Source organism: Heteronotia binoei, chromosome 4 (assembly GCF_032191835.1).
Source record: "Heteronotia binoei isolate CCM8104 ecotype False Entrance Well chromosome 4, APGP_CSIRO_Hbin_v1, whole genome shotgun sequence".
NCBI lineage: Eukaryota > Metazoa > Chordata > Lepidosauria > Squamata > Gekkonidae > Heteronotia > Heteronotia binoei.
In genome coordinates, this window is record NC_083226.1 from 179,587,460 (window position 1) to 179,602,846 (window position 15,387).

Consider the following 15,387-nt stretch of genomic DNA (forward strand, 5'->3'; position numbering starts at 1 on the left):
TAAAAACCACAGCAAATTAATATAGTTTACCATTTCCAAAGTTATATATAAAAGCGCAGAGCCTTAAATCAACAGCGGCGCAAGGTTAGCTCGCCGCATCTCCGCTCTGACGCGCAGGATTGTGACCGAATGGCTGAGAAAGCAGGAATCAGAGGGAATCCCTTTATCTCTCACACTCCCGCTGGTATACTCTGCTCTTGGGGCATTCTTGCTGTGAGACAAATCAAAACCAAGTGAAAGAGAAGGCCAGCAGAATGGTGCCTGTTTTTTTTTTGCTCGGTGTAAAAGCCACTGCATTCACAGTCTTTCCGCACACAGAAGCCACAGGGAAGGGCTGTAGCTCAGTGGTCAATCATCTGTTTGGCATGCAGAAGCTCCCTGGTTCAATCCCTGGCATATCCAGTTAAAAGGAGTAGGTAGGAGGTGATGGGAAAGACCTCCTTGGCTAGGGTTGCCAAGTCCAATTAAAGAAAAATCTGGGGACTTTGGGGGCGGAGCCAGGAGACTTTGGGGGGTGGAGCCAGGAGACATTGGGGGTGGAGCCAAGAACAAGGATGTGACAAGCATAATTGAACTCCAAGGGAGTTCTGGCCATCACATTTAAAGGGACAGCACACCTTTTAAAATGCCTTTCTTCCATAGGAAATAATGAAGGATAGGGGCACCATCTTTTGGGGCTCATAGAATTGGACCCTCTGGTCCAATCGTTTTGAAACTTGGGGGGTATTTTGGGGAGAGGCACTAGATGCTATACTAAAAATTTGGTGCCTCTACCTCAAAAAATAGACCCCCCCAGAGCCCCCAATACCCACGGATGAATCCAATTCCTGTTTAACATAAAAAATTACTCCCCTTTTTTTCTTTTTAGCCAAGGGAAAAAATTCCTTACCCAATTGTTTATTCCATAAAAAATTGTAATCCAATTGTTTTATATGTACTTCGTGTAGGCAAATTATATTACATTTTTGTTTCTTGATCCAATGAAATGTAGCCTTTTTTTTTGCTGTGAATTTAGTCCATTGACGTTCCAAGATATTAATTTGTAATCCATAATGATTCTTCTTTTATTCTGTATCCCCAAATCCCTCATTTTCTTCAAAAAAATCTCATTTCCTGCACATTTGTAATTGTAATCCTCTTTCCTCCATCTTCCGTACTGCTGTAAGGTTCTAAAATGGAGATTCTTGATTTGTTAAATTACCTTGTTTTCTTTTAATTTTAAGTACACCGGTGGGGGTCAAGAAAAAAGGAGGGAAGGAGAAGGGGGGGGGGAGTGATGCATTGTTTTTATTTTGTATTATTTAAAAATTTTCTTAACGATTTCTATAACAATATATTGCAAATTAATAAATTTGTTTTAAACAAAAACAGGGGAGAAATCCTTAGGCTGGAAAAGCGACCAGTGACAGATAGACAGGAACCCAAACTATGCTGCAATGACTTAGACCATGCAAAACAACCATGTGTAATAAATATTATTAAATCAACATCTCTGTGTGCTTTTGTCATTTTCTGCGTAATTTTACCATCAGTTTAATAAACCTATACAGCAAATACCAATATTTAACCCTTACAAAAATGTAGAAAAACTCCACGCATACAAAATTCGTAACGATAAAATGCAAAATTCAGAGAGTCAGTTTGGTGTAGTGGCTAAGCGCGTGGAGACCCAGGTTTGATTCCTGACTCCTCCACTTGCAGCTGCTGGGATGGCCTTGGGTCAGCCATAGCTCTCGCAGAGTTGCCCTTGAAAGGGCAGCTTGTGGGAGAGCTCTCTCAACCCCACCCACCCCACAGGGTGTCTGTTGCGGGGGAGGAAGGGAAAGGAGATTGTGAGCCACTCTGAGTCTCTGATTCAGAGAGAAGGGAGGGTTATAAATCTGCAGTCTTCTTCATAACAATACAAAATAGGCACTAAACATATAGTCCATACTGTAGAGTAGATAACCCTGATGGATCACTGGTCAATTCTCTTTTGGAAGTCTCCTGTATCTGGGGGCCAGTTATTAATTTATCTCCGCTGAATCAAAAGGAAATCACCATAGAAAGCTTGCATTGTTATTTCCCTCCAATGGGTGAATCCACATTAATAGCCTGGGGTGTTGCTGTGCATTTGTGTAAGGGTTAAATTTATTCATTTATTATGTTCGATTTATACCCCACCCTTTTTCCGAATGGGCTCTGAGCAGGTAACAACAATCAATAATTCAAGGTTAAAATCAGATTCACATAATAAAACAATATAACAATCTATTACCAACCGACTAACTATCTGCCATTATTGAAATTGAAATTGTTTGATGTATTGCAGTAGCACCTACTGATACTGATGTTTTAACAATTCGTTTTTTTTATTGTTGTTTTACTTGTTTGGTCACTGTTTGACCCTAACCTGTGAGCCGCCCTGAGCTTGCCTTTGGTGGGGAGGGCGGAATATAAAATAAATAAATAAAAATAAATAAATAAAAACAATATAACCATCCAAAACCCAAACTCGGTGGTATCAGTTGTATTTGCTGAATAGGTTTATTGCAGTGATAGTAAATTTATACAGAAAATAACAAAAGCTCACAGAGAAATTGATAGGGGCAGAACTGTAGTGAGATAAGATGGAGGGAAAGTGGCATGGTCTAGCGGTGTGTCTGTGTTTCAGTGTGATGTATCAGTGTGATGTATCAGAAACACTAACTGATACCTCACACTGATACATCACACTGGGGGGGAAGACTAACTCCAATGAGTACTCCCTCAAAGGCCAAAATAGGCCTAGAAAAGGGCCTCCCCCCTGTTACTGACAAAACCAAGTTTGGTTGGGTTTCACAGAGAAGCAAACTTGGTTGCCTAGGAACAGCCACTGCCTAACAGCTTCCCAGTGACCCCTCCCTTCCTTCTTTCCTGTCTTGCAGCTCTCAAACATCTGACGTTCATGTCTTGCAGCTCTCAAACATATGACATTTACAGATCACAGCAGCTCAGCAGAGTCGGTACTCAGAAGGGAGACCCACCAAGGAAGGCTCTGCAGAGGGTGGCAACAGCAAGCTATCTCCACTTCTCACTTGCCTGGAAAGCCCTTTGCTGGATTGGCATCAGCTGGTTGTGAATTAACAGCCCGTTAAACATTCCCAGACGGTGAGATAAGAATCCTAGGTCCCTATTCAGTCCTGGGGGAGTCCCCATGGATATAAGGATGAGGATTTCCATTCCTGCTTACATCTGACGAAGGGGGATTCTACTCTCTAAAGGTAATACCATCAAAGATCTTGCTGTTCTCTAAGGTGTCGCTGGGCTCGAACCTTGCTCTTCTACTGCAGAACAACACGGATACCCTCTGAAGTAGTCCTGATAACTGCGTTGAGAACATCAGAAGAGCCCTGCTGGATCAGGGTAGTGAATTCCACGTGTTAATCACCCTTTGGGTGAAGGACTTCCTTCGATCTGTTTTAACCCAACTGCTCAGCAATTTTACTGAATGTCCATGAGTTCTTGTGAGAAAGGGAGAAAAGGACTTCTTTGTTGGACCTAACTCAGTGGTCTTCCTCCAAAGACTCACAAACTTTCTCTACTAAAAAAAAAACTCACCGTGTTCAAGTTCACATAGGCTGGCATGCTCATAGGCAGTGATGCATTATCTCACGCTGCTGATTCCTATAGATACACAATCCAATTTGCAACTCTCCCGGTGGCTTTGTTTTGAAGAACACTCAAGTTTGTCCGCCAACTACACAGAACCGTTGTAAGGATGACGGTGATAATGGCTTGGATCCGACAATGTGCATGTCGTAAGCAGTATTCCCTATAAGCTGAGATAGTGTGAGCTAGCTCAGTTTTCTAGCCTCCGGCTCGCACATTTTTGGTCTTAGCTCAAGAAAAATGGCCCCAAAGCAAGCTAATTTGTGCAGCACCTCACAACTTTTATGCCAGTCGCTCACAAAGTAGAATTTTTGCTCATGAGACTCCACAGCTTAGAGGGAGTATTGGTAATAAGTCAGATGTACTTAGGGTACTTCTGCAAGGGTCTGATTCAGTAGAAGGCAGCTTCATAAGTGTTAGGGAGGGACGGTGGCTCAGTGGTAGAGAATCTGTTTGGGAAGCAGAAGGTCCCAGGTTCAATCCCTGGCATCTCCAAAAAAGGGTCCAGGCAAATAGGCATGAAAACCTCAGCTTGAGACCCTGGAGAGCCATGAATGGGGCTGTGGCTCAGTGGTAGAGCATCTGCTTGGGAAGCAGGAGGTCCCAGGTTCAATCCCTGGCATCTCCAACTAAAAAGGGTCCAGGCTAGTAGGCGTGAATAACCTCAGCTTGAGACCCTGGAGAGCCGCTGCCGGTCTGAGAAGACAATACTGACTTTGATGGACCAAGGGTCCGGTTCAGTATAAGGCAGCTTCATATGTCCGTATGAGCAATAACCAGCACTTTCTTCCTATCTGATGAATGTGGATCCTGTGAATTTGGGGAGGAGGGGGGGGCGGTAGTTGTGAATTTCCTGCATTGTGCAGGGGTTGGACTAGATGATCCTGGAGGTCCCTTCCAACTCTATGATTCTAGGTGGGTAACTGCATTGGTCTGAAGCAGCAGAACAACATTTGAGTCCAGGGTCACCTTTAAGACCAACAAAGTTTAATTCTGGGCAAAAGCTTTGGAGGGCATGCAATCGCCAACTGATGTGTCAGTCAATATGTGAAGAAGAAGATGATGATGAAGAAGAAGATATTGGATTTATATCCCGCCCTCCACTCCAAAGAGTCCCAGAGCGGCTCACAATCTCCTTCCCCTTCCTCCCCCACAACAGACACCCTGTGAGGTAGATGAAGATATTGGATTTATATCCTGCCCTCCACTCCAAAGAGTCTCACAGCGGCTCACAATCTCCTTTACCTTCCTCCCCCACAACTGACACCCTGTGAGGTGGGTGGGGCTGGAGAGGGTTCTCACAGCAACTGCCCCATCAAGGACAACCTCTGCCAGAGCTATGGCTGACCCAAGGCCATGCTAGCAGGTGCAAGTGGAGGAGTGGGTAATCAAACCCGGTTCTCCCAGATAAGAGCCCGCACACTTAACCACTACACCAAACTGTGACAAGTGAATCAAACGCAGCACGCCAGAACACTGCGTTGCGTGGGCACCGTCTCATCATTGCAGGAGTCCAGCTGCTATGCAATCCAATTTTCAACTCTCCCGGTGGGTTTGTTTTGAAGAACACGCAAGTTTGTCCGCCTGCCATACAGAACTGTTGTAAGGATGACAGCGATAATGGCTCAGACCCAACAGTGTGCAAGTAGAAAGATAGATGTACTTAGGATACTTATGAACATATATGAACATGTGAAGTTGCCTTATACTGAATCAGACCCTCGGGCCATCAAAGTCAGTATTGTCTACTCAGACTGGCAGCAGCTCTCCAGGGTCTCAAGATGAGGTTTCCCGCCTACTTGCCTGGACCCTTTTTAGTTGAAGATGCCAGGGATTGAACTTGGGACCTTCTGCTTACCAAGCAGATGCTCTACCACAGAGCCACCATCCCTCCCTAACACTTACGAAGCCGCCTTCTACTGAATCAGACCCTCGGTCCATCAAAGTCAGTATTGTCTACTCAGACTGGCAGTGGCTCTCCAGGGTCTCAAGCTGAGGTTTTCCACGCCTACTTGCCTGGACCCTTTTTAGTTGGAGATGCCGGGGATTGAACCTGGGACCTTCTGTTTACATATGATTCAGCCTTCTACTGAATCAGACCTTGGGTCCATCAAAGTCAGTATTGTCTACTCAGACTAGCAGCGGCTCTCCAGGGTCTCAAGCTGAGGTTTTTCACACTTATTGGCCTGGACCCTTTTTAGTTGGAGATGCCGGGGATTGAACCTGGGACCTTCTGCTTACCAAGCAGATGCTCTACCACTGAGCCACAGCCCCATTCATGGCTCTCCAGGGTCTCAAGTTGAGGTTTTTCACACTTATTGGCCTGGATACTTTTTAGTTGGAGATGCCGGGGATTGAACCTGGGACCTTCTGCTTACCAAGCAGATGCTCTACCACTGAGCCACAGCCCCATTCATGGCTCTCCAGGGTCTCAAGTTGAGGTTTTTCACACTTATTGGCCTGGATCCTTTTTAGTTGGAGATGCCGGGGATTGAACCTGGGACCTTCTGCTTACCAAGCAGATGCTCTACCACTGAGCCACAGCCCCATTCATGGCTCTCCAGGGTCTCAAGTTGAGGTTTTTCACACTTATTGGCCTGGACCCTTTTTAGTTGGAGATGCCGGGGATTGAACCTAGGACCTTCTGCTTACCAAGCAGATGCTCTACCACTGAGCCACAGCCCCATTCATGGCTCTCCAGGGTCTCAAGCGGAGGTTTTTCACACTTATTGGCCTGGACCCTTTTTAGTTGGAGATGCCGGGGATTGAACCTGGGACCTTCTGCTTCCCAAGCAGATGCTCTACCACTGAGCCACCGTCCCTCCCTTATGAACTTCTGCAAGTTCATGAGCAATAAGCAGCACTTTCTTCCTATCTGACAAAATGAGCAGCAACTCACAAAAGCTCCTCCCCGGCCACACATGTTGTTAGTCTTTCAGGTGTTGCTGGACTCCGCCTCTTTTCTACTGCTACAAAAAGTCTAACATGGCTACCAATATTCCCTCTAAGCTGCAGAGTCTTGTGAGCAAAAATTCTACTTTGTGAGCTGCTGGCATGAAAGTTGTGAGCGACTGCATCTATTATTGTGCCCTGGGGGCATTCTTCCCGAGTGACGGCAAAAATGTGTGAGCTGGAGGCTAAAAATCTGTGAGCTAGCTCACGCTGACTCCGCTTAGAGGGAACACTGACGGCTGCCCATCTTGGCCTGACTCAGTCAAGGACGTCAGAGACTTCACTTGGCAAGTCCTGAGGAAGGCTGCTAATGATAGGATTCTTTTTGGAGGGCAACCATTCAGAGAAACGCACAAGAATCTAGTATCTGAAGTGAGCAGTGACTCACAAAATTGTGTTAGTCTTGAAGATGATTCTTTTGGATTTATATCCTGCCCCTCACTCCGGATCACAAAATCTACTAGTAATTCCCAGACCGAAGGAGGCCAAATTAAAAACCACCAGAGACAGGGCCTTTTCGATTGCAGCCCCCTGCTGGTGGAATCAACTACCAGAGGAAGTGAGGGCCTTGCGGAACCTTGTGTAGTTCCGCGGGGTCAGCAAGACTGTTCTCTTCCGACTGGCATTTAACTGACACGGTGCCTGTATTTCAGGGAATTGGAAGAAATGCCATTGCCACTGAAATAGCACCAAAGTAATCTTAACTGCTTTAACTTTTGAATATTTTGTTTTAACTGCTGAATGTGTAATTTTAATACTTCTTGATTTTAATTGTCTGTTGGGATTTTATGCTGTGAGCCGCCCTGAGCCTGCTTCGGCGGGGAGGGCGGGATATAAATAAAATAAATAAAATAAAATCTCAGAGTCTCGGAGTGGCTCACAATCTCCTTTATCTTCCTTCCCCACAACAGACACCCTGTGAGGTGGGTGGGGCTGGAGAGGGCTCTCCCAGCAGCTGCCCTTTCAAGGACAACCCCTGCCAGAGTTATGGCTCACTCAAGGCCATTCCAGCAGGTGCAAGTGGAGGAGTGGGGAATCAAACCCAGTTCTCCCAGATAAGAGAGCTATGGCTGACCCAAGGCTATTCCAGCAACTGCAAGTGGAAGAGTGGGAAATTAAACTCGATGTTTCCGGACTTGTTCTTTTCTGCTATTACAAACAGACTAACATGGCGGCCCTCAAAATGGCTGCCGCAGTATACCTTCCATCACACAATGACGTTCCTTGTGCTTGCCATAGCAACATTTTAAAAAAATCTACACTGTCAATCAAATCCCCAATGACCAATCAGAAGCCTTGCTGAGCAAAAGCCTCACCTGGCACCGCTCAATTTCAAAAAACACTTGCCCAGAAAGGTGTGGCATCGTGGGCACCATGCTGGGGACTCCTGTTAAGACGCCTAGAAATTTGCGGCACAAGATCTTGCGCAACAGGAAATGCAAGGGGAGATACGCTACGTTTGACGTAGTGCAAGTGGCTACCACAGTCTATTTCTTGTGTTTCTGCTTGGGCAAGAGCTCTGGTAGAGGGAGGCATTGTGCAATAGAAGGAGGGAGGGTGGCTCAGTGGTAGAGCATCTGCTTGGGAAGCAGAAGGTCCCAGGTTCAATCCCCGGCATCTCCAACTAAAAAGGGTCCAGGCAAATAGGCGTGAATATCCTCAGCTGGAGTCCCTGGAGAGCCATGAATGGGGCTGTGGCTCAGTGGTAGAGCATCTGTTTGGGAAGCAGAAGGTCCCAGGTTCAATCCCCGGCATCGCCAACTAAAAAGGGTCCAGGCAAATAGGCGTGAAAAACCTCAGCTTGAGTCCCTGGAGAGCCATGAATGGGTCTGTGGCTCAGTGGTAGAGCATCTGTTTGGGAAGCAGAATGTCCCAGGTTCAATCCCCGGCATCTCCAACTAAAAAGGGTCCAGGCAGGTAGGTGTGAATATCCTCAACTGGAGACCCTGGATAGCCATGAATGGGGCTGTCGCTCAGTGGTAGAGCATCTGCTTGGTAAGCAGAAGGTCTCAGGTTCAATCCCCGGCATCTCCAACTAAAAAGGGTCCAGGCAGGTAGGTGTGAATATCCTCAGCTGGAGACCCTGGATAGCCATGAATGGGGCTGTGGCTCAGCGGTAGAGCATCTGCTTGGGAAGCAGAAGGTCCCAGGTTCAATCACCAGCATCTCCAACTAAAAAGGGTCCAGGCAGGTAGGTGTGAATATCCTCAGCTGGAGACCCTGGATAGCCATGAATGGGGCTGTGGCTCAGCGGTAGAGCATCTGCTTGGGAAGCAGAAGGTCCCAGGTTCAATCCCCGGCATCTCCAACTAAAAAAAAGGGTCGAGGCAAATAGGTGTGAAAAACCTCAGCTTGAGACCCTGGAGAGCGGCTGCCAGTCTGAGTAGACAATACTGACTTTGATGGACCGAGGGTTTGATTCAGTAGAAGGCAGCTCCATATGTTCAATCTGAGGTATGCAAATTGCTTAAAAGACTGAAATGGCGGTGGAAATGCTACGTGCCACGACTTCCCAGGCTAACGTCAGCCGAGATGGGCCATCGTATTAGTCTATCTGCAGCACCGGAAAAGAGCAGAAGTCCAGCAGAATCTTAAAGACCAACAAAATCTGCAGTCCAGAAGGAGGTTTTGTGATGACAGCTCATCCCCAGCCACAAATTTTGTTCGTCTCCCAGGTGCTGCTGGACTCTTGCCTAGGGTTGCCAAGTCCAATTCAAAAAATATCTGGGGGCTTTGGGGGCGGAGCCAGGAGACATTGGGGGCGGAGCCAGGAGCAAGGGTGTGACAAGCATAATTGAACTCCAAGGGAGTTCTGGCCGTCACATTTAAAGTGACGGCACACCTTTTCAATGCCTTCCTTCCATTTTATTTATTTATTTAATGATTTATATCCCGCCCTTCCCAACAAGTGGCTCCATAGGAAATAATGAAGGATAGGGGCACCTTCTTTTGGTCCAATCGTTTTGAAACTTGGGGGGGGGGTATTTTGGGGAGAGGCACTAGATGCTGCACTGAAAATTTGGTGCCTCTACCCCCCCCCAAAAAAAACTCCCCCAATTCTTCAAGATTTTCTATGGGAATAAATCTCCATAGGGAATAACAGAGTTCCCAGGAGACATTTCCCTCCCCTCCCCTCCCCCCGCTTTCTGACAACCCTGAAGCGGGGGGAGGGCCTCCAAACCGGGGGATCCCCTGCCCCCACCTGGGGATTGGCAACCCTACCCTTGCCCTTTTCTAACATCAGCCAAGGCGCACAACTCTGCAACATGCCTGAGTTTTTCACTGAATATGTGCAGCTGAAGAAGAGCTTTAGACCAGGAGACCTTCTTGGGCCATGCCATGTGTGTACCTATTTAAGGCTAGGTAGCAGAGATATAATCTTTTTAAAGGACACAGACAAAAGCAACTAAAGATTTAAAAAAAAAAACCCTTTAAATAAAACATGCTTAAAAGTTTAGCACTTGTTGGTCTTCAAGGTGCTTTCTTTGTATTTCTCCCATGGGATCCAGGGAATTGGACAAAGGAAGCTCTGGGGGGGGACCAGGAGGGGGAGGAGCCTCAAGCAATGGAAGAAATCGAGGTTTTGCTGTGTAGCTCCTGTGCGATTGAGCAAGCCTCGCAAAGCAAGCTGAGATGCAGAAGAAAGCAAGAAAGAGGGAGAAGGAAGAAGACAAGAGCCAGTTGTTCGGGAGACGAATAGGAGCCCTCTGGGGCCCTGATTCGGCCCCTGGGCTGCAAGTTTGACATCCCTGCTTTAGACCATTCAAATGTTTGCTTCCATTATTAGGTCCAATCAGCAAGATGTAGTTAGTGGCTAAGAGGAGAGGACTCCTGAAGGTAGAAAAAAGTAGGGTATAAAAACCTGCTCTTCTTCCAACCAACGGGTTGAAATTAAATCAAAAGAGTTTCCAGCTCAACATTAGGAATAACTTCCTGACCGTTACAGTGATTCCTCAGTGGAACAGGCTTCCTCCCTGGGAGGTGGTGGGCTCTCCTTCCTTGGAGGTTCTTCAACAGAGGCTAGATGGGCATCTGACAGCAATGCGGATCCTCTGAATTTAGGGGAAAGTGTTTGTGAGTTTCCTGCATTGTGTAGGCGGTTGGACTAGATGACCCTGGAGGTCCCTTCCAACTCTAGGATTCTATGATTCTTCTTCTTCATTATCACAATCACCACCACCATCATCACCATTTGTTATGTGCTGTAAGGGCAAGCTAAGGCAACCAACTTTGTAAGGTCTTTGCAAAATCTGTGATTCAGTGACAAAGCAGCTAAAAACCTGGAAGCTGCAGGGCTCTTCCAAACCGTCAGCTGCAGAGAAGATCACACACACCGTGAAATAAAGCCCAGAGAGAAGAGGAGGGGGGGAAAAAATTCACCTCGATAATTTATTAAATTAAAACATCGCGCATGTTCATCGGCGAAGATCCTATTGAGTTTAAGGTAGCAATCACCAAGCAGAACCCGAGAAGGAGGCCGGGTGGTGGTGAAGAGTGACAGTTTCACACATATCCCCACCCCACCCCCTGTTTTCAAAGTGCCTGTGTTTTTGAGGGATGGGCGAAAGGAATATGGAGAACCGACCAGCCACTGGGGAAAACCAATGGCCGGAGGGGGGGTGGGCAACCTGACGAGTGAAGCACAATGCCGAGTGTACCTCATCACGTCCTGCGATATACAATGGATCGATCTGTGGACAGCGCTCCGCCAACACACACACCTTTCACTCCCTGGTTGGAGCTTTCGGTAACAGGACTTCCGTCGGAAGCTTACATTTTCATTCTCCTCTACCGTTTCAGCAGGCGGGAAACAATAATCCTCGCTTCTACTCCCAACCACTGATTTTTGTCCTTCTCCCTCCACCTTGGAAGGCCGTTGATTCACCCCCCCACACACACTGCTCCAAGGCCATAAATGTCTTTCGATACCTTCGACTTGAGAAGGCCTCCTAGCAAAATGATTTTTTTTTTTTTTGCTCTCTTCGGCAAGGAAGCTCTGTGAACAGGACTTTGCGGAGACGTGCAACTTTCAGGGCGACGTAGGATGGATTGCAGATTTCTGGAGGATAAACGTGGTTGGCAGGGGGAGGGATGAGAGATGCACGGAGAACGCATGCTGCCTGAACTCTGCGGAGCATGTGCGCGCATCACCAGAGCATACACAGGGGGGACGAGGCACATTATCCAGCCAACGGGCAGTCTCCAAACGATGGGGGACAGCCACACAGCTGGAAGGGCTATTTTACACCCTGCGCAGTCCTTAAGCGCGTTCTCCGCTCGGACGCTCTACATGCTTACCCTCCCACCTCCCAGCTGATATATGAAATACGTCTCGAAGACTGAACAATATTCCCAAATTCCCAGCTGGCAGTCTCCGTGTGCGCACAAGGATAATCCTCCCCTCTCCCCCACACATCCTCTGTTCTGCTCAAGTTAGCCACGGCACAGGTATCAAAGTGACAACCAGCTTTCCGTGTCCGTGACCTTCGCGGCACTTAATGAGGAATGCAAATTTGTTCAAGGGGTGTCTCATCGGCAGACCTTTTCCCATGGACCGTTAACGGAGAGGGTTTCGACTCAAACCGTCGACGATGACCATTCGTCAAAGGCATCGACGGCCGAGGTACGATTTGACGCAACAAATCCACAAGCGCTAAGCCGTCCTGTTTATCAAGAGCTTTATCCGAAATCTGAGATTCAATAGTAATGGAGGTTAAGTATTGGCACCTAGTGAAGAACTGGGGGATGAAAAAGCAATCGCTTAGGACGGAGATCTGGAATGTAAAAGCCAAAGGCACCTTTTGGGGCTGAGAAATCACATCTTCAGAAGGCGAACGGCCGAGGACTGGCCAGTAGCTAAAGGCGAGATGTTGGGACTCATTCCCAAACAAGAAAGAACCAGGGATGGAATTATAGCAGGAGCTCCTTTGCATATTAGGCCACACACCCCTTGATGTAGCCAATCCTCCAAGAGCTTACAAGGCTCTTAGTACAGGGCCTACTGTGAGCTCCAAGAGGACTGGCTATATCAAGGGGGCATGGCCTAATATGCAAATGGAGCTCCTGCTAGAATTCCACCCCTGGAAAGAACTATCCAGAAAAGGGATCCGGGAAAGAAACCACACTGTTTTTACTCTTGTCCCCTTTGCTATTGCGTAATTCCTATTTCAAGCTGAATTCCTATGCTCCGATGGAAGAGAGAGTCGTTCCGGTTGGTAAGCACGGCCTTTAATGGCAGCGTTAGCCCCCCAGATCTAGAGGGCACAGTGAGACAGAACAAAAGAAACGATGGGCGGAGGAGGACAGGGCTGGATGCCCCGTGGCAAAGCCCACCACTGAGCCAAAGCACGAGGAGTTGTGCTAAGTCCGTTACGCTGGAACTGTAATACCATCCAGATCAGCCGTTTCCCCCTTTGACCGGTGATTTAATCATATCACAGAGGACAGATATACAGCTCAGTGACACCTTGTTAAGCCAGGTATCATCGGGGTGGGGGGAGGGGGACTGTGGGGGGAAAAAATCTGGAACCCCTCAAGCGGCTTCGCCCCAAATAACTCCGCTTGCTTTATGGGCACTGAAACTTCCATTTGCTCCTAGCGCCGGGCATCACCTGGTCAGAATTTGGAACAGCTTCATTTGGGAGGGGTCGGTGTGTGCAGAGAGAGAGAGAGAGGCTTAAATTAGAAACGGCAGGACAAAGCAGAGAACTTTGCCGGACCCTTGATGACCCGCCAAGAAGGAGCAGGGCTTTTTTTGCAGCAGGAACTCCTTTGCATATTAGGCCACACACCCCTGATGAAGCCAATCCTCCAAGAGCTCGTTCGTAACAAGGTCACAAGCCAAGAAAACGCACTATCGAAGGGGAGATTCTAGAGATTCCTCCTCTCCTCTTAGTACAGGGCCTACTGAAAGCTTCAGGAGGACTGGTTACATCGAGGGGGTGGGGGTGGCTTAATATGCAAAGGAGTTCCTGCCACAAAAAAAGCCCTGAGAAGGGGTAACGACCAACTGTCTCCCAGCACTCCCTTTCCACTGCACGAAGGGTGCCCCTTCATTGCCCTCCGCTTCTGCTGAAATACAAAATCCCGCACAGTGCAGGAAGCGAGTGCCGATCTTACGCGCTGCGGTCGTTTCTACCAGTTTTGAAGATTTCCAAAAAATAGCAGAGGAGAGTGACCCTCTCCAACAAAGCGGAACAGATAAGGCATGGATAATCAAAGCCAGAGGGGGGACAAACGTGCCCTGCGAGTGGGTCGGTGAAAATAATTCCTGATTTGCCTCTCTTTGTGACACAAAGGCCGGTGGGGGGTGGGGGGAGGAGGGGGAAAGCAGAACATAAGAACTGCGCAAGTAGGAGAAAACTTTTTGGGAAGCGTGGCCTCGGCCTTGAACCGCACGGCCTTTTCATGCGGGTGGGAGGGAGAAATATAATTTGGGCGGCTGCAACGGCAGATTTTATTAAGCGAGTGAGTAACCGAGGGCGGGCTTTCTCTGTAGGTGGCTGTGTCCTATGTGACTTCTCTCTCTCTCTCTTTTTAATTTTTAAAAAAGGCATCGTTTGTAACAGGATCACAAACCAAGAAAATGCACGATCGAAGGGCAGATTCGGGGTAGGGAACGTTGGCTCTCCAGATGTTTTTTTTGCCTACAACTCCCATCAGCCCCAACCATTCGCCATGCTGGCAGGAGTTGTAGGCAAAAAAACATCTGGAGAGCCAACGTTCCCTACCCCTGAGAGATTCTCCTCTCCTCAGTATGTAGCCACAGCGCCTCCAACATCTTGGGAGGCGGTTTCCGGCGGAGTGGGGTTTTTTGCCTCTGAGGCCGGCGGAGCCCCACCGCTCGTGAGTGGGGGGGAAATGATGTGGTTTTTTGGTTAAAGAGCGCATCCGTGAACGATGCTTGCATGGGAGAGGCAGCTCTGGCCAACTGGCTAAAAAAGCCAGACATCGAGAACAAAATCCTAACCCCTCCCATCAGGGTTCTTTTTCTAGCAGGAGCTCCTCTGCATATTAGGCCACGCCCCCCTGATGTAGCCAATCCTCCAAGAGCTTCGAGGACTCTTAGTACAGGGCCTACTGTGAGCTCCAGGAGGATTGGCTCCATCAGGGGGGCGTGGCCTAATATGCAGAGGAGCTCCTGCAAGAAAAAGAGCCCTGCCTCCCACAATCACGTGAATATCTGTTTTTTTCCTTTAAAATGCACATTTTGTTAACAGCTCATAAGATATTGCTCACTCCTCTAACCCTCTGATCAGCCAACTAAGCAAACCAACCAACCTCAGTATACTTTTATGACATGATTTGGAAGCTGGACAGGGAGATGGTATCAATTTGCTAAGGGGAAGTTAGGAGACAACAACCTGTCTATCGAATAATTTAAAACCAATACCCTGACATGTAAACACACCCAATATTAGAAAAGGGTAGGGGAAAGGTCCTCTGATCCATTGAGAAAGGCCGCGTGGGCTGTAGAGCCCGTCAAATGAAAAAGATCTCCTCCAAAATCCGGCTCTCCTCTAGCTCAGCAGCTCCATTTCTGGGCTGGGAGGGGCTTCGACACCAGCCAGCGTCCTTCCGGCTCCTGCTTCGTGGGGCGAGTGCTCCATGGAGGCCGCAATGTTCGCGACAGTGATGCTGGAGCCTGGGACTCATTGCTTCGATCAGGTCGAAGAGGGAGGCCTCGTATCTGACAAGAGAAAGAAAGCACTTTTCAAAAGGCTGCGCCAAACATGTCGAAGACGATCTTTTATGGGACTGGGAAGGAACTCCGTCATGAACGTTTCCAGAGCTTCTGCAGAGAGG

At 47.9% G+C, this 15,387-nt stretch overlaps 1 protein-coding gene across 2 annotated transcripts in view; it reads right to left on the reverse strand.

The window, feature by feature from the left end:
- Positions 1-14,859: 14,859 nt before the first annotated feature.
- Positions 14,860-15,387, reverse strand: part of KIAA1328 (KIAA1328 ortholog) — a 447,944-nt gene continuing 447,416 nt past the window's right edge. For both annotated transcript variants that reach the window (XM_060236224.1, XM_060236223.1), the window contains one exon: positions 14,860-15,271. In XM_060236224.1, coding sequence (XP_060092207.1) covers positions 15,064-15,271 — 208 coding nt within the window. In that variant the 3' untranslated portion in view covers positions 14,860-15,063. The remainder of the gene's footprint in view (positions 15,272-15,387) is intronic.